This window comes from Nomascus leucogenys, chromosome 14, assembly GCF_006542625.1.
Source record: "Nomascus leucogenys isolate Asia chromosome 14, Asia_NLE_v1, whole genome shotgun sequence".
Classification (NCBI taxonomy): Eukaryota; Metazoa; Chordata; class Mammalia; order Primates; family Hylobatidae; genus Nomascus; species Nomascus leucogenys.
The window spans coordinates 70,734,194-70,753,808 of record NC_044394.1 but is presented as its reverse complement, the minus strand read 5'-3'; the positions used below and the strand labels follow the sequence as shown (position 1 = coordinate 70,753,808).

General features: G+C 40.7%; 1 protein-coding gene across 1 annotated transcript in view; it reads right to left on the bottom strand.

Annotated features, from left to right (window-relative positions):
* Positions 1–5,356: 5,356 nt before the first annotated feature.
* Positions 5,357–19,615, bottom strand: part of RMND5A (required for meiotic nuclear division 5 homolog A) — a 59,002-nt gene continuing 44,743 nt past the window's right edge. Inside the window, exons 5-9 of the mRNA XM_030827551.1 lie at positions 18,237–18,403; positions 17,404–17,569; positions 13,300–13,402; positions 11,707–11,861; positions 5,357–10,053 (exon numbers count right to left, since the gene is read on the bottom strand). Of these exons, the coding sequence (XP_030683411.1) occupies positions 9,990–10,053; positions 11,707–11,861; positions 13,300–13,402; positions 17,404–17,569; positions 18,237–18,403 (655 nt within the window). The 3' untranslated portion in view covers positions 5,357–9,989. The remainder of the gene's footprint in view (positions 10,054–11,706; positions 11,862–13,299; positions 13,403–17,403; positions 17,570–18,236; positions 18,404–19,615) is intronic.

Sequence of the window (19,615 nt, the reverse complement as noted above, 5' to 3'; positions counted from 1 at the left end):
CTGCTAGCCTGAGACATTGGTTCTACAAACCCTCTTACTATGTGGAAGATGCCCATAACAGGTTTTTTTGACCCCGAAAAACACAAAGGAGAGAAATGACTCCTCTATTATGCTATAAACTTGGTATCAGCTGCTGGAATCCAGCCTCAGTGTGGTTCATTTAACATTCATTCATTTAATAAAAACATATCCTATTTGTGGAAGAGAAAAGCCAGAGAGAAATTTGTCATTTTCCTTCTCCAGCTTTCAATTGGTTTTAAGAGAGCCCATTCTACCTTTCAAAATTCCCCATGAATCTTTATCCGAGTGGGTTAGGAAGAAATCTCCCTTTTCTATCAGCCAGAAACTGCCCCCATTCCTGCCCTGGGTCTGTGTGCAAATACTTCTCTGCACGCAATTTTATAAATACCTGGGGGCAGCACCACTTAAGCTGCTCCTAAAAGCAGGGTTGAGCAGCATTTCTCCACCAAAGGGAACTAAAGGATGCCTCAGTAGCATAGTGGTTAAACGCAGAGGCTCTAAACCAGCCTCCTGACGCCAGGCACAGCAGCTCAGGTCTGTAATCCCAGCACTTTGGGAGGCCATGACAGGCAGATCGACTGAGTCCAAGAGTTCGAGACCAGCCTGGGAAACATGGTGAAACCCCATTTCTACAAAAAATACAAAAAAATTAGTCAGGTATGTTGGCACAGAGCTGTAGTCCCAGCTACTCAGGAGGTTCTCTTGGGCCCAGACGTTTGAGGCTTCAGTGAGCCAAGACGGTGCCACTGCACTTCATCCCGCGCGATGGAGCACAACCGTCTCAAACAAAAACAAAATAAACCAGCCTCCTGGCTCTGCTACTTGTCAACTATGTGTTCTCTGGCAAGCGACTTAATGTCTTGATCCCTCAGTTTCCCCACTTATAAAATGGAACTAATAATAGTCCCTACCTCAAAGTACATGAGTTTATACATGTTTTCTCAGTTGCCTAGAACAGCTCATGGAACATGGTAAGCAAATAATAAATATATGCTGAAAAAATGAACTTGTACTGAATTTTCCAAACCAGTGTCGTATTGATTATACTCTGAATGTAGCTACTTGAGTCTGATTCTTCTCATTTCTATTCTTCCCCCAAAAGGGTAAACAGTAGCCCTTTCTGACCGGTATATATGTTATTACATATACCCCAGGATCTCAGCACCCAGTGCACAGCAGGGCAACATCTCAGGAAAGCTCCATCCCAGATAGACTCAGCCCCTGACAGCACTGTGTCATTTGAAATTCCCCTCAGCCTTGAATCCTGAGTGCCACCACCCCACTTCTGCTGTTGATGGCTATGGCCATTCATTCTACAAGGGAGCTCTGTCATCCTCTGGGCAGCTGAGGAAAGGCGGAGGAGGAAAAAAGTGTGCTATACCATCTTGCCATCTCGGCACCTACTGAAGGCCCCTCCATCCCTTCAGACACATATCACTTCTGAGTGCCAGTTACTATTTCCCCCTTTTCTGTTCCCCCTTAGCTGACAGTGTTCTGCAAATGTCATTTATGTTTTATTGAGTTAATAAAACTACCAGTTTATTCAACGTTCACCATAGGTCAGTACCTCATTTAGGTCTCATCAAAACTATGATATAGGAACTACTATCATTCTACTTTGCAGATGAGGAAGCAAAAGTGTAGGAAGTTTCTATCACTTGCCCAAGACCACACAATTAGAATCTGAAAAGGTGGTAATGTGTCCACCTAAAAGACCACGTTTCCCAGACAACCTGCAGCCATACACAGTGAATAAGGTGCCAGGTGGGGCTTCCAGGAAGGACTCCTAGAGGGGCTATCTCAATGGGGAAGTTCGCTCTTTCCCCACCCACTTCCTCTTCCTTCCTGCCTGGAACACAACTAGGATTAGACAAGGGTAAATTTGAGGTCGTATGTTAAGGCCATGGAGCAGAAAAGAGTCTGGGACCCTGATGTTCATGAAGCCACCATACAAACCCCACGCTACCTACTCCACACCTGCCACTAAGCCTAGTCCTAACGGCACACCCTAGGAAGGACAGAGGCCCTCAGCCCCATATTTCCTGAGCTACCCTTGAAAGTTTTCAAGACAATTTAATAATGTCCCATGAAATTCCTCTTTAGGGCAGATTAGCTCACTAATCTGAAATAACTAAAGGCAACATAGTCTTGTGCTTAATTAAGAATGAAAGAAAACCTAAAATGCATTTCTCATCTATTCTGAAGGGGAGAGCTTGGCCTTGAATGCTGAGGACATATCTTCTAAGAAACATTTTTACTTCAGAGGGGAAATGACACACCAGAATCCTTCATTTGAATGGATCCAACACTTGAGCGATGGCTAAATGTCTTATATATTATTTATTTATTTAGAGACAGAGTCTCGCTCTGTTGCCCAGGCTGGAGTGCAGTAGCCCAGTTTCAGCTCACTGTAACCTCCACCTCCCGGGTTCATGCAATTCCCCTGCCTCAGTCTCCCAAGTAGCTGGGACTACAGGTGCACACCACTGTGCCCAGCTAAGTTTTGTATTTTTTAGTAGAGACGGGGTTTCGCCATGTTGGCCAGGCTGGTCTCGAACTCCTGACCTCAAGTGGTCCCCCCCACCTCAGCCTCCCAAAGTGCTGGGATTACAGGCATAAGCCACCGTGCCCAACCACTAAATGTCTTTAAATAGAGTAAAAAGGCCAACCCCAAGTGGAATTTGGGAGAATTTTACACAACCCACACAGTGTAGGAGACCAATATACAGCGACTGGTGAAGTTAGAAATTCATCCTTCTAGAAAACATAGATAACAGAAAGAAGTGGGAATACAGATAAAATGCTAGAGCAAGGAAGCCCACTATCACCTGAGACAAGAACATCATATTGCTTCTCTAAATAATGGGAGGTTCAGAGCACTGTGTGATGTGCACATTGCCTTCCTGTATTTCCTTCATGACCTTGATTCTCACTTAGAGAACAAGTCTGCCTCGTTTACCACTCTATCCGAGACCTCCAAGAGTACCCGAGACCAATACTCAATAAATACTCACATTGACTTTAATTACCTACTGTCCTCCCTGGCTCTAGCCTTATCTCCTCCCCAACCACCCTTCATCCCATTGTAGCTAGAGTGGGCCTTAAAAACACACGATTACAGCTCTCCTTTCTCTTCCAACACCCTCTTGTTACTAACCTCATTACAGGACCTTGGCTCTACTTTTCTGTATTTTCCAGCAGTTTGTAGGCTGTTTCATCTCAGCGCCCAGCAGAGTGGAATTTTAAAAATCTGTTAGATGAGTGACTGCTAAGATGTCATACCACATGTTAAAATACTGTCTTTTTATTAAAGGATTCTACTTTACATGCCAATGTCTAGCATGAAGCACTTTGTACTTTTCTAAGCCAAAAGGAAGTATAGCTAAATAAATGCAACATTGCCTGACACACAGGAGAGCTCAGTAATTAGTAGCTCTGGATTATACAAGCCTTGTAACATTGAGATGTATCGCCACATCTGCTAGCATAGGAGGCTCACACAAAGACATGAAATATCCTACTGCTACAAGGAAAGTGTTTTTTTTTTTTTTTTTAAAGTACTTTCTATCATAGATATATTGACAGATTTCAAAGAAGTTTGGTGGATAAGTGGACCACTGCATCATTGTCCCGTCACGCAAGGTTTTAAAAACTGGCTCATTAGCAGTCCACAAAATCAAATTAGTCTTGGTGAGCGTTAAAAATAAAATCACACATTTGTAGCACTAAATATTGTTTTGTAAAATGTTTCATAATTCTAAGTTTTGTGTACACAGAGTTATGCTATTAAGCTTCTTACTAGGTGCTGAAGGAAAAAGAAAAGAAAGCCTATCTTCTGCTGGGATATTGTTTATTATCAAGTTTCTCTGCTGGGGGGTGAGAAGCATCAAGCTGTTTGGTTTAAAGATGCATTTTTAGTCCTTATTTTGTCATTACGAAAATTATTTTTCATCTTTGATGCTCACCTTCCCCATTTTGGTGGAGGGGGTGGAAAATGCTTTTTACCATACTGCAAATACAGTACTCCCTCAATTACCTACATGCTTCAAGAAATACACTGATTTTTAAAATTAGAACTAGAGTTCAAAGCACACTAAATTAAAATTTTCTTGATGACTAACAGATTTACCCTTAGTTCTCAAGGGTAAATTCTGTTCAGTATGTGTGATCTTGACCTGCCACATTTAAGAAGGAGGATACTTCCTGAATAGGAAGCATCCAGGACACTCCTTATAAGGAAAGCCCGTTTTCTCATGAACATGCAGATTTTGGTTCAGCAGGGTTGAGCTGAGGCCTGAGATTCTGCATTTCTCACAGGCTCCCAGGTGATGCTGATGCTGCTGGTCCCTGGACCACACTTTGAGTCCTGAGGAGCCCAAATGCTGGAGGGAAAGGTGGTGAGACCTTGGCCTGGCCTGCCAGGCCTCTTCTATACTACCTGGGCCACTAGCTGCAACCTGACTAGATGGGACCACAAGGGTTTCCATAGGTAAGAAACATTCTAAAATCTCAGGTAACACCAAGTCTTTCTCTTAAAAAATATACAAAAGGAGTACAAATAAATGCTTGGTCTCTACCACCTTGGCCTGCCATAGAGGACAAGGCAATTCAGTTTCTGGTCTTCCCTGGTAATACTGACAGCACAAGTTCCACCCACTCCAGCAGCCCGGACATCGAGCTGTTTCTGGGCTCCACTTTACCAGTCATACACTCACTGTCACTCTGGTCAGTACACAGGGCAGGGTCCCCGCTGTGCACAGGAGGGGCGAGAGGGGGCAGCAGCCTGGAAACATTAAAACAAACCCCTACTCAGAAACTTGGGACTCAGCCGGGCGCAGTGGCTCATGCCTGTAATCCCAGCACTTTGGGAGGCTGAGATGGGCAGATCACTTGAGGGTCAGGAGTTCGAGACCAGCCTGGCCAACATGGTGAAACACTGTCTCTACTAAAAATAAAAATTAGCTAGGCATGGTGGCATATGCCTGTAATCCCAGCTACCCGGGAGGCTGAGGCACGGGAATCGCTTGAACCCAGGAGGTGGAGGTTGCAGTGAGCCGAGATTGGGCTACTGCACTCCAGCCCAGGCAACAGAGTGAGAGTCTGTCTCAAAACAGTAACAAAAAACAACTCGGGACACTGCCCAGTCACCTTCTCTTCTCACTGCTGGTGGCATAGAAACAGGGTTAAGATGGAGACAGATATTTTCTTAAATTCTTGACATGCAGACCCTTAGCAAATGCAGACAGCAATTTTCTCTTCTCACAGTCAGCACCTCCCTACTCCCTCCCTCATATCTTTGACACCTGGCACATTTATACAGACTGGTTCCACAAAACACTTTTTAAATGTGCATTTCTTTAATTTTTAAAAATATACACAGGAGAAGCCATGTGTTTTACATAGGAATACACACATTAACAAAGCATTTCTTATAGTTTTCCAAAACTCTATTGTATCAGTCCGAAATTTATAAATTAAATATATCAGAATTCTTAAAGTTAAAATGAATTCCCTGAAACTACTGGATATGCTAGACTTTTTCCAAAATCAAATGAACAGAGGATATGGATGTGGTTTGTGTTAAATAAGGTTTATTGTTAGCTTTATTGCCTATAGTCTATAAGATGCAACTTTATTGTGCCTTTGCAAACAGGATACATTTCTTAAAAAATTGATCAAAATTTTCCATACATATAGCTCTATATGATAGATTACAGTGCAACACTATTCTCGTTACATAATTATAGAAATACTATAGAACCCAAGAGCACGGGGTAAGCAAAATAAATACAATCCTGAGCCATCTGAACAAGATGATTTGATGAATCCTTTAGTGTAAGTTTAGAAAACACAGAGAAGGAAAAAAATACATGCATACTGCAGTCATGAGCAAAATACATCAAACACCTGTTCCTTGCTAGGTGCAGGTGGGGGCAATGGTGAACTTCAGACACATGCACACTCACTCACGCTCCCATTTTCTTCTGCTTCCCTCCCAGCCCCAACACATTCATTCCCGCCCCTTCCCAAAAAAAAGATCAGGCACTAAATCCTAGTGAACCCCACAACTGCCTTGCTGGAGAAGGTTAAGTGACTGCTAAAATAAGAGTGTATGTAGGTCCTCACCCATAACATGAAACAAAGCATGTGCTGTAAGCCAATTCCAGCTGCTTTTGCCTCTTTGGAAGTAAATGAAGCATATGCCCACTACAGCTTGAAACTGTAGCGGAAATGTCTTGAAAACAAAATTTTGTTTCTCTTGCTATGTCTTGAAGTAAAATCAACAGTGGAAAATTCATCCTAAAACTGCCTCATCTGCTATTAAAATACATTTGTCATTCTATTTTTGGTATCTATTCAATTATAGTTCATTAAGAACGGTTCATGAAGCTTGTACCTGCTTATGATAAACATCAGTGTACCACACAAAACCTGACACAGCTAGACAGGCTTATGAAACACCAAACCTTCTATGCGTTCGTTGCTAACATTCCCTCAAGACCACAGCATTCTAGTGTTACCAGAGATAAAGTACATATAGTTAAGTGATGAAAGAAAGGTATTTGGTTTGTGTCGTCACCTTATACATCCTAGTGATGAAACTAACCAAACTATGCCTCCATGCCTTCCCTGAAAATAACCTGAGTCGGCTGACTAAACAGACTGAGCAGCGTGGCTGTCAGTCCACTTTATCAGAGGTTGAGCTGGAAAACCAGAGGGCTAATGTAGTCTACCAGCAGCTTGTGCGGATAACCAAGTTCTTGGCTGTTGCAGTGTCCACTGTCCCAAAGGCTAAGCCACTGAGGTGGAAATCAATCACAGCATAAAGAAGACTGAACTTAAGCTGCATAACCTGCGAGACTACCTGGAGAGGACAAAAGAGGATCCTCATCTCCCACAAAATGTGGTGTGGGTTTTAGTGTCTCTGTATACATTAGCTGCTACAGAAAAGTTAAGATTTACTTCATAACTTTCTTATTTTCAATTAAATGCTCACACACTCAAAAAATACACACCCTATGAATATGAGGTGGCTCTTTTCTTCAAAATTTTTAAAATAAAGAGGCACCAATACCCGTTCATTTATGTATTAGAAGTCTTGTATAATCACCAATAAAACAGAAATAGCATCTGTGATCACACAACGGAGAAAAAAGATCAAGAGACAACCTTAGCCACTGTAAAACTGTACTTGAACACTCAGATGCTCTGGCTAAGTCGGAATCTAAAGATTTGCTAATAAGGTTTTATTGGTTTAGCATAGTCCCATGGCCTTTGTCTATAACTGATATGTGGAAACGGTTCCCAAGGAAATTTAAGAAACCATTCTGAAATTCTGTCTTTGATGTACATTATAATTAAATGTGACTGTTATAAACGTTGCCTCTATCATATTATCTTTTGTAAAGTGGAGGCAAAGAGAGACAAAAAGCATCCTCCTGGACTGCTGACATGCAGAAAGCATCAGTGATGATAGGGTTGTGACAGCATTTATGGAGTTTCTAGGGTAGGGAGGACAGAATGCTGTATCTCAGCATCTTTGGTTAAGGTCTGGCCTCTTTAAATCCACCTCTCCCTCACATTTAGTCTCTCATGAATTTTAAGTCCATGCACTTAAAGACGGTCACAAGATATAATTTCCATGTAATATGTCAGATTCACAACAGTTTCAGATTTTTGGTCCTCACCCTGCCCAGTGGGAGTACACAGGCCTTACATAGAAAGCTGCAGAGTCCAATGCTTCAGTTAAAGCATGTTCTTTTCAAAGTTTTCTTGAGCTGCACAAAAAACCGTCAACAGTTTTTTGGCTCCCAGCACTGGGAGAGGCATAAAGCTGAGCTCTGGCTTTTGTCCTTAGAAGTGGCCCGAGCCGATTGTATGAAGTGTCTGGTCATCAAACACATTTACCACCAGCCTTCAGAGTACACCTGTCTCATTCAAACCTTACAGGAAGCCTAAACGTTGTGTAGGTGTTTGGGGTGGTGGAAAGATGAGAATAAGCTAAACTTGGCCTAAAGAGAAAAAGGGGAAAAAAAAAAAAAAAGAAAAAAGAAACAAAAATACAACACTCTAGGTTTTAATTCAAAGGAAAAATATATATATAATAAACTGGTTTACACCCTTGGTCAGACCGTTGCCTGGAATTCTCTACCTTCTCTTTCACAGTCCAAAGAGTTTGTCTCTGTTCTCTTCCTTCACTGCTTTAGTAAAGAGAGGGGGAACTTCAAAGAAGATTCCAACAGTGAAGCAGAATCATGGGGCAAAAGTCACTATGGGGCCAGACTGAGGTTGGACCACACAAGCACTCCGAGCTGGGCCAATCCCAAGCGCTGGTGAACCCGCACAGCACGGAGTAGCCATCCACGTAGACTTGGCCACACGGTACTCATGCAGAGGTTTTCCACAGTACTCTTTCTCCTCACAAACCAACCCCAGCTCTCCCAGGTAAACATTTCAGAAAAAACATCCAGGCTGGTGTACTACTGTAAAACGCTGCCAGTTTCTAATTAACTTAGCACCAAATCTGTGATTCCCCCTCCCTCGAACCAAGTCCATCTGTAGTTTAAAATGTGAAGTGCCACATTTCTCTTTGCTTCTGTGTTTTCTTTTTTCATTTTCTTTGAAAGTATTCCTATTGATGTTCACTCTATGTCAGATGAAATAAAGTTGCAAAATATTTGGTGATTTCCGTGTAACATTCTTCTTATACTGAAGTAACTGCATGGGTTTCGGTCAGAATTATGTCCACAGAAGTTTTTTCCATGTAGTTCGTCATACAGAGAGACTCTTACACATGGCTATTTTTTGGACAGTGCATTAAATCAAGATACCTCACAAGAGAAAAGATCATTATCTGTATCCATTAGAATAATATACAGATTCACAGTCAATGAGATGATACACTTTGCAGAAGAGAGGCATCAAACATTATACTATTCAAACACAAAAACAGCAATAAACGTTCTGCACTAGAGAAAATTTGCTAGCTTCTAACTTTAAGGATTTAAAGTGATGGGTCTGGTAACTGCATTTTAGAACTGGAACATGCTGCTTTCCTTCCAGATACACAATGTTTGATGCTGGTGCACATATATAATACACACATGCACAACACTGTGTCTGCAATGATATAATAGGGCTACCAAGACCAAGAGAGCAAATATCAACTTAAGAACACTTCTAACTTTAGAATTTCATTTTATTAAACATACTTTTAAAACAAGCACCTCTTGGCAATAAAAGCAAAAAAAAAAAAAAAAAAAACCCCAACCAAACAATAGTACTCCTTCCACTCTATGCTAACGGAAGACTTCTCACACCAGCCGGTTAAACAATGAAATTCTTAAACACGCAGCCTGCTGGGGCTGCATGCAGAGCTAAAATGCAGGTGTGCTGACTTCTTGGAGCTGGAGCAGAGGAAAACATCAAAAAGCAAATCTGGAATCTATCACAGCTTTCTTTCTTAAGCAAATAAAAATGCAAATTAGTTTCATAACCACAATTCCATTTATCAAACTTTTTCTGAAGAATTTTCATTTAATTATGTATACATAACAGGAAATAAAACTTTTTCACAAACACTCTCAAGGCTTACGATTATCAAGAAAATGACAAAAGTAAAAGCAGGAGAAATATTAAACACATGGCGGGGAGGTCAATTTCCTTTTCTGCTCTTAAAAAGTAAAAAAATCACCATATAATTAAGTACAAAAACCTGCATTGAATGACAACTGCTGGTGTATTTACTTGATCAGAAATGAAGACCAAGAATATAATAAAGCCCTATGGTAATATTCACCGGGAGCACTCCCCTCAGTGTGTGTACACTAACAGGTTGGCAAAGTTTCTGGAGCATTAGCTTATAGAAACACAGGAGTCCTTGGTTAGCTGCATTATATGGAACGTTCTCTTCTGAAATGCACCCACGATTCAGTTTCACTTACAAACTGCAAACTAAAGTTATCTCTTCAGAAAAATATCTGTTTGGCATCTCCTGGACTTTGTTCCATTGGACAGTAGGGACATTTTAATCTAAAGACAAAGAAGGAAACACTGAGTGAAGGAGCAGGCTCAGTACTGTGTATTCAATTTTTATCTAGTTATAGAGTATCTTTAACAATCATACACACACATAAGAACACACAAAAACAAGTCTGTTTGTATTTTGCATTGAGGATGAACTATGCTTTCCCTTAATATAAGTGCCAAGATTTGAAGGGTCACAAATACATACCACCCATGCCAGATCCTAAATTGTTTCTTAAACAAAACAAAGGTAACTTTTCTGGAAATTGTTTTTGGGGTTTCGAAAATAAATTCAATTTATCTTTCCCAAAGGTTTAGGTTGCATCAGTCTTTAAATGAATTTCAAACGTACTGGTCACACAATCCATTCAAGGGCAGCAAATGTGATGGCAGCTACAGGCCCACACCAAGAATGGTCCACATGCCTCACAGTGACACATGAAACCAGTACAGCCTGAACTAAGATCAACAATTTTGGCCGGGCATGGTGGCTCACACCTGGGAGGCTGAGGTGGATGGATCGCTTGAGCTCAGGAGTTTGAGAACAGCCTGAGCAACATGGTGAAACCCTGTCTCTACTAAAAATACAAAAATCAACCAAGCATGGTGGTGTGCATCTGTAATTCCAGCTACTCAGGAAGCTGAGGCATGAAAATTGCTTGAACCCAGGAGGCAGAGGTTGCAGTGAGCTAAGACAGCACTGCTGCACTCCAGCCTGAATGATGGAGTGAGACTCAATCTCAAAAAAAAAAAAAAAAAAAAAAAAAAAAAAGCTGAGCTCACTAACTAAAATAAATTACAAATGCATATATCCTTTGAACCAGCAATTTCAGTTCTACGAATTTATGTATTAGGTATAGATAATTCACTCAGCACTCTGTTTTTTTGTTTTGTTTTGTTTTTTGTTTTTATTTTTTTGAGACGGAGTCTTGCTCTGTCGCCCAGGCTGGAGTGCAGTGGCATGATCTCGGCTCACTGCAAGCTCCGCCTCCCGGGTTCACGCCCTTCTCCCACCTCAGCCTCCTGAGTAACTGAGACTACAGGTGCCCACCACCACACCCGGCTAATTTTTGTTTTTGTATTTTTAGTAGAGACGGGATTTCACCGTGTTAGCCAGGATGGTCTCGATCTCCTGACCCTGTGATCTGCCTGCCTCGGCCTCCCACAGTGCTGGGATTACAGGCATGAGCCACCGTGCCCGGCCTTCACTTAGCACTGTTTAGAGAAACAAATGTTCATCAATAGGGAACTGGCTACCCAATCATATTTCTATACAGTAGAATATACTGTAGCTTTAACGAAAAAATAATGAGGGCTGTTTCTGCAGCATAGAAAAAGATCTCCAAGATACATCACTAAGTGAAAACAGCAAAGTATAGAACATTTTTTAGTATGTGACCATTTGTATAGAAAAGGGGAAAATCTATCACCTACCCCAAAAGTTAAGTTAAAGACATGCTTATAAATCTAATCACCAAATCCATAGACAAATTAAAAATACTTAACTCAGATACCACCCACTTTGCCAGATGAATAGTTAAGAAATTTATTTAGTTCTAAATCTAGCTACATTTTTAAAATCCTCATCACTTCTTATTCTCCTACCAAGTTCCAAAACAAAATTTATTTGCTAACATTTTTTAAAAGTCAGACACTTACTTGCTACCATTAAACATTTTATTCAGGGCATCTCTTGATATAATATGACCACAGACCAATTTCATGGGTGGATTGTTATCTGTTGTTTGCTGACGAAGAATGGGGCAGGCAAATATAGAGTGATACCAGCACTTTTTACCAAGGTCCACTTCAATCTGTTAAAAAAAAAAAAAAAAAAAGTAAAAAAGCTGAAGTCACATTTCACAAAACCATACACATGGTAATATACACTGTGCAGCAAAGAACACTGATCAGATCTATTCACCTGAATGTAACTTTCTATAGCACTCTTCTAACTCAGATGGACAGTCTTAGTGATTCAAAGTGTTAAATTAACCTTCAAGATTATTTTCAAGAAAGCTGACAAAGTATAAAAACAAGTCTGACAAACAATGACCAGATCACCACCTCTAATGGCTTTAGTGGCTTGACACACAGTCTTTAGGTGAATTCAGATTTTAGTCTGCTCTTAGTGCATGTCAGAGATGCTTACAACATAAATGGGAAACTGCCAGATGCCAGGCACCTGCCTCCACAAAACAAGTGAAGGCTCAAGTTCTTTTCACTTGTTCAAGTTAGCAGCAGTAGAGCAGGAGTGCTACTTGTGTCCTGACCACACTCAGGACCAGGACTGCACCTGTGCCTTTAATCAGAAAAGATCTTTGAGGAGAAGCTGGGGCAACCAACTGACAGGGTTACCCACTGGAAGAACAAGGTAACTGCAAATAAACCTGTGTACAGGTGTGGTATAAAACGGGCAAAAAAACAAATGCGTATGTTAGCTTTTCAGGGTCTGTGACACAATCATGACAGGAATGACAATTCCAGGCCAGAGCCTCAGTGCCTGTCAGAGACCTGGTGGAAACATACATACAATGACCTTTGCCACTTCACATCATAACTGCACCATGGCAGCCACAATTTGAGTGCCTACCATGTATCCCGTCTTGTTCTAAGCGTGCTTATGTTATCTCTAGCCTTCTGCAGCCCCATAAAGAGAAAGCTGGTCCTTGTCTTAGAGATGAATACACTACTGCTTAGAGAAGTTCTAGAGTTGGCAAGTGATTGCGCTGATGTTTAAAACCATGGTCTTTCCATGAGAGCAGTAGAAATACAGTACTAGAGACCCACTGATGACTGCAAGTGTTATGACCTTTAAGAGCTCTATACTTATTCTATTGGCATTAGGAAAATGTAACCAGAACAAACTCATGATCTGATCGACACCAATAGTTAAGACAAAAGTAAATCCAATTAAATTTGCGTTTATATTAGAAAAACAATCACAGGAGTGGTTTGTGAACTGCACTGAACACACTGCATGCTACTGTATGTACAACCCTCCCCACTTCTGATGTTTCCCTTCACCAGCTTTCAAAGGCACCTCGAGTCAAAATTATAATACTCCTCCTCCAGGGTCCCCAAAATGTACTAGGCTCCTCATTTGTATTGTTTAATCTTTTATATATCCATAAAAGAACTCCTGTCAAATGGCTACAATGTTTCCTGGTTAAAAGGTAAGATGAACATTTAAAGACGCCATATTCTTCTAATGGCAGTAAAAGTAAATAGCCAATAGAAAATGCAACTCACAGGTAATTCATCTTTCTGATTCCAAACTCCAGTACACTGCCTCTGTTCAATCACGGCTTTGATGTTAATTAAAGCTGGCAGTGCCACACAACCTGCTGAGAAACTGGGAGAGCAGAAGAAGAAACGTCAGTGACAGGCCAGGTGTCAGGCCGCTTGGTCCAAGGAGACATCAATTTCTCCAGACTCTATGTGCCACAGACCCTGGCCACTGGACAGGGTGAGAGCCTTCTGTTCTGCTAAAAGTAAATCCAGCCATTTCCACTAGAAGAAAAATAACTTGTTTTCCCTCCCCTTCTTCCCCAGGCCCACTGGTATATTTCCTGAAGTTACTGAAAACCAATCCCAGTTAAAAAACAAAACAAAAAATAAAACTCTAAATTTTCTAAATAAACCTCACCAATATGGGGGTAAATGCAGTTAAAGAATGCAAACGTTAAAAAAAAAAAAAAACTCATCTGCTAGGGTAATTTAACTTTAGCTTACTTCCTCACAAAATAGAAAAATAAAGTTTTAAAACATGCATTTTAAAAAAGAAAGCAACTTTGGAGAACCAACTAATTCAAATGAAGAGCAGAAATTAAGAACTACTACTCTTCCAAATACGGTAGTTTTAGCATCTGAGTTTGAAGGAAAAAGAGATGTTCTTGCACAAAATTCTTCATTCAGCAATATACAAGACATAACTTCCTTTCCTATTCCCTTCCTTACAGACCATATACCACCATATTTATTTTTCTTACAAAATGTGCTCCAAGGTATACGCTAATTAGAACAATGATACTCAAAATGTGGTCTGCAGATGGTGCTGATTTATATACCATTTTCAATCCATAGGAAAGAAGTATAGAATTGAGAATAAGGTTTTTAGAGAATTTCATAACAGCAGATGGTGGTGGCTCACTCCTGTAATTGCAGCACTTTGGGAGGCCAAGGTGGGAAGATTACTTAAGTCTGGGAGTTTGAGACCAGCCTGGGACATAGTGAGACCCCCGTCTCTGCAAAAGATATAAAAATTAGCCATTAGCCAGGTGTGGTAGCGTGTGCCTAGAGTCCCAGCTACTGAGCAGGCTGAGATGGGAGGATGCCAGGAGGTTGAGGCTGCAGTGAGCCACGATCGTGCCACTGCACTCCAACCTGGGCAACAGAATGAGACCCTGTTTCAAAAAGTAAAATACAATGAATTTCATAATAATCTTACATTAGTGCCAAAAAAGGTTTTATATTGCACAAAACAACTGGATTTAATGGGCTCAGCTTATCAGTCAAATGACATGCTTGCTCCTGAAACATGTTTTCTGCATAGTTCCCCTTATCCCCAGATCACCCCTGTCCAGGGTGGAAGCACTCGTTTCTCAGATCTGGAAGTGTTGGCAGCCAACTCTCAGCTGTGTCCGTCTCTTCAGTACTGTCCTCAGTTGAAGAGAGTCATCTCACCACAGTCACATCCAGCAATTGCTCCATGTGAGGGTACAAAAGCCCAGCCCTATAGGCCCAATTTGGGACAACTCCACAGGCCCACAGCAGCTCCAGAGCTCCTCAGGGATGGGAGAGACCTTGTTGCCACTCTAATACAGTCCAACTTTCCTCTCTGCCCAATCCTGCTGTTTTCATTCTCCCACAGGTGCTGATGTCAATAAAGTTTCTGCATGTACATTCCCACTTCACAGTCTTCCTCAGAGAACTTGATGGCATCAACGCCTCACATTATAGCTAATTGCATCTGTCCACTCCTACTCTAGGATGGAGCACCCTGTGGAATGCACCTTATTCATCTTCATATCCAACACGGTGCCCACAGTGCCTGGCACATAGCAGGTATGCAAAACATTTGTGCAATTAAATGAATAGAAGAGCTAAAAAGGAGTTATTTTCTTACAAGAGTTTCTTAAAATGTTTTGGTTTCAGGACCCCTTTATATGCTTAAGTATTAAGGATCTCAAAGAGCTTTTCTTTTTGTGGATTATATCTTTAATGCATTAGAAATTAAAATGAGAAATGTAAAAGGTGCCGATTAGTTCATGTAAAAATAAAATACCATGCAATTATTGCAAACATTCTTATAAAAAAATAACTACCGTTTCCAAAACAAAAATGTATTTGTGAGAAGAGTGGCACTGTTCCACACTTTCACAACTCTCCTGAATGCCTACCTTAACAGAAAGACAACTGGATTCTTATAGCTGACTCTGCATTAAATCTATTGTGATATGTTCTTCTGGTTGAGGTAAGTGAAAAAAAAACCTTGTTTCACACATATGTGTAGTACTACTTTGATCGCTTTGGATCACTGTGGATACTCCTCCTTAATACCACACCAAAACTGACTTTTCATAGTTTTGGCTAAAATAGGTAGTAAAGTTTTCTAAGGTTAGTTGCAGAGCAGAATCTGAAACTTTACCATTAAACTTTTTGTACCCTGCTACATTGAAATCCATTTGTCTGTCTTGTACTTTGAATGACTCTTTTACTTATGCATGCTTTCGTAAAATCATACTTAATTAAGACCTTTCAAATGTGACAGGCTTGCTTCATTCACTTAAAAAAATGGCTGGGTGATGTGGCACACAACTGTACTCCCAGCTACTCAGGAGCCTGAGGCAGGAGAATCACTTGAGCCCAGGAGTTTGAGTCCAACCTGAACAACATAGCAAGACTGTCTTAAAAATTTAAGAAAGAAGATTTAAAAAAAAAAAAAAAGAAAAAGAAAAAGAAAAAAGACTGCCAAAAACCTGAGTGTGAGTAACTATGTTAATGACTCTTCCAAGTAAAAACTATTCCATGGCTGGTGCGGTGGCTCACGCCTATAAACCCAGCACCTTGGGAGGCTGAGGTGGTGGATCGCCTGAGGTCAGGAATTCGAGACCAGCCTGGCCAACATGATGAAACCTTGTCTCTACCAAAAATACAAAAATTAGCTGGGCGTGGTGGCAGGCACCTGTAATCCCAGCTACTCCAGAGGCTGAGGCAGGAGAATCGCTTGAATCCAAGAGGTGGAGGCTGCAGTGAGCTGAGATTGCGCCACTACACTCCAGCCAGGGGACAGAGGGAGACTCCATCTCAAAAAAGCAAACACAAGAAAAAAACAAGTAACAAACAAAACAAGTATGCCATGAAAAAAAGTGACTAGCTAGCTCATAACTCAAAACAACATACTTTTTCTCAAGACAATTACCATACTTTGACATGAAACTGAAGTGCTTTATGCGGATTTCCTATTTTGTCATACAAATTATTAAGATGATGTGTACTGAAAGGTCAAGATTTAATAAAACTAGTAATTTTAATGTTTCACCAAGAACATCCTTTTTTTTAAAAAGTTTTTTGTAGAAACGGAGTCTAGCTGTGTTGCCCAGGTGGGTCTCGAATTCCTTGTCTCAAGAGATTCCCCCACCTCAGCCTCTCAAAGTGCTGGAATTACAGATGTGAGCCACCACACCAGGCCAAAAATATTTTTTTTTTTTTGAGACAGTCTCGCACTGTTGCATGGGGCTGGAGTGCAATGCTGCAATCTCAGCTCACAGCAACCTCCGCCTCCTGGGTTCAAGAGAGTCTTCTGCCTCGGCCTCCCGACTAGCTGGGATTAAAGGCACCCGCCACCACGTCCGGCTAATTTTTTGTGTTTTTAGTAGAGACAGGGTTTCACTATGTTGGCCAGGCTGGTCTCAAACTTCTGATCTCGTGATCCGCCCTCCTAGGCCTCCTAAAATGCTGGGATTACAGGCATGGTTAAGTAAAACTAGCATTTCTTAAACTGCAAGTGTGTGGTGGTGAGGAATCCAGCAAGTATTTGTGGAGTTTGTACCACTGCCCCGACTTGTGCTAAGGCTCTAGCAGTTTAGTCCACCACTGTTTCTGGACCATCTGTACTAATGTCAACACAGTGGAAAAGGCTCTCAGGATCCCGTGAGGTTCATACACCACACTTTCAAAACCGCTTCTCTAAAACAGCGTCATTGCCAATTGTGATATCTTTTGAAATACCAATTGCACTCTTCTTCAGAAAGACAAAAGTTATTTTGCCTTTAAACATCAAGAACCAAACAAGTTAAGGGAAGGTGATAATGCAGTGCATACTTCAATAACAGACAGGGCCAATTTCCATACCTGACACTGAGAGGGGACTCCACGGAGAGCCCCAGGAGGGCACAAGCATCCCGTGTAAAGATGTCACAGATATCAGCCCACTGGTTTGCATCAAGTAGGTGAACATATGGTGAGTTCTCAATCCCTTGTCTCAGGTACACAAGGCTTCCCATCAAAACCTGAATGTCTAAAAAAAGCACCAGCAAGAAAGCATTAGTTTGCTTGCAGTAATAAGCTGGGAAAAGCAAGAATACCCCCACCCATACTGATACAGCCTAAAATAATGTATTAACAGGTCTTTTAAAATTCCGGTCCTTAAGCTTGGTTTCTTCCTTCATCCTAAATTAAACAGCATGGAGAGAAAAGGGAAGAAAAGGAAAGTAGTGAAAATACTGAACTTATAATTTAAATTCTTACCTACAGCATAGTATAATTACCATTACCTAGAGGAGTAACAATTATGTCATCACATTATCTCTGACTGCAGAGTTAATGTATTCCTACACAGATTCGTGGGGTTGACAGTTGCCACCTTGGCTCTCTGACACTTTGCTGTGGCAAGAGCAGCAGCACACAGCCAGGTGGGGGTAGAAAAGAGCAAGTGCACACCTTGCTCTTTCTCAGATCTCCTCTTAGTTTAATATGGAATTCCAAAATCTGCAACATCTCTGACTTCTAAGACGCTTTAATATTTTTGTTTTTGTTCTAGAGCCAGTCAGAGCTTTTCCTGTAAGTGATTATCAACTACAACTGTTTACTGGCAAACATGTATTAGCTCTAGTTAAGAACTGTTAAGTTACAGTGGTGGCTATAGCCCTGTTTCAAACATTAATAACATCTGACTCCAGACTCACCTTTTTGATGATTTAGGGCAAATGGCTGAAAATTTTTAGCATATTGTAATGCCTCTCGCTGATTTGTGGTTCCACCCATTAACAAGCTAATAAAATACAGTCTGTGTAGCTTAAATTCCAAGGAGCTGTTTTGAGCTATAAGCATTTCCCGGTTTGACACTGCCCACCTAAAGAAAAGGCAAAAAAGACTTTAAGAATAATCAAAAGCATAAGCCAGGTGTCTTAAAAACTATTTGAAACCCAGTAAAACAAAAAAGGGGCTTGGTCTGCCATCTTGTGGAAGTCTATGGTAACATCAATCTCTAGGGCTGAGACTTTTGTCAGGAAAGTAACCACCAATAACTACACCTGCAGAGGCCCTTCAGCCAGTGAAAGAAACAGCATTAAGGTAGATGACAATCACTAGAATGACTCTGATGTGTCACATGATGCATCTGAACTTGCACAGGACCACACTTTGAAGCAGTGTCAGCCATGAGATTCACAATTAGATTGCCTAGGTCCACTGCTCTTTTCCTACAAAACTGGCCTAATATATACAAGAATGAATCAAAGATCCTGAAAGGGAACTATACTTTTAAACTTTCAACAGTTCCAAGATTTTGTTCACTTTGGGATTAAAAACAGTAAATACCATTATTTCCCCCCAAGGTGCTTTCAATCTGATCAGGAAGATAAAGCTAGACAAGTATCATACAGTAAATCTTACTCTGCAAAATGATTTGTACAAACAGTTCTAATAAGGGAAAAAACAAGATTCAATTTTAAATGAGCCAAAATACAGCCCCTCAGGCTTCTATAGAACAGTTGGAACAATCAATCTTGAACTGGAACTACCAGGTCAGGTGAGGGCAAAGGCAGGAAAGTATATAGCCAGCTGTTAAAATCAAATTTTGCGATAAGGCAATAAGGAAACATTACTTTATTTCTCTAAATATATTAACATATAGAAGTTGTTAGCATTGTATTACTTAATTTGACCATCAGTTAGACAAATACTCCCCACCTAACCTAATTCACCAAAGACCACTAGAATCTGAACTGGGTAAGAATATAAAATCTCAGTAACTCCATAAACTACAAGAGTAAAACCTTTCAAATTATTTATAATGAATTTGCTGATTGGGATTGGACTTCACAGAGCTGCACTTTACTGGGTCCTAACCTTCCCAGAAAGGGCTGCACAAGCATATAAACATTCTAATTAACTTGCTGATGTATTCACATCTTACAGTCAAATCATGAGGCATCTCTGACTTCAAAGTCAAAGTGGTTTTTAAAAATATTAATCATCTGGATTTAGGAAATATTTACCTAAATTTGTAAGCCTTGGTTCCTTGCCTGGCACTAAAATTATGCAGTCAAGTGGTAACACCAAG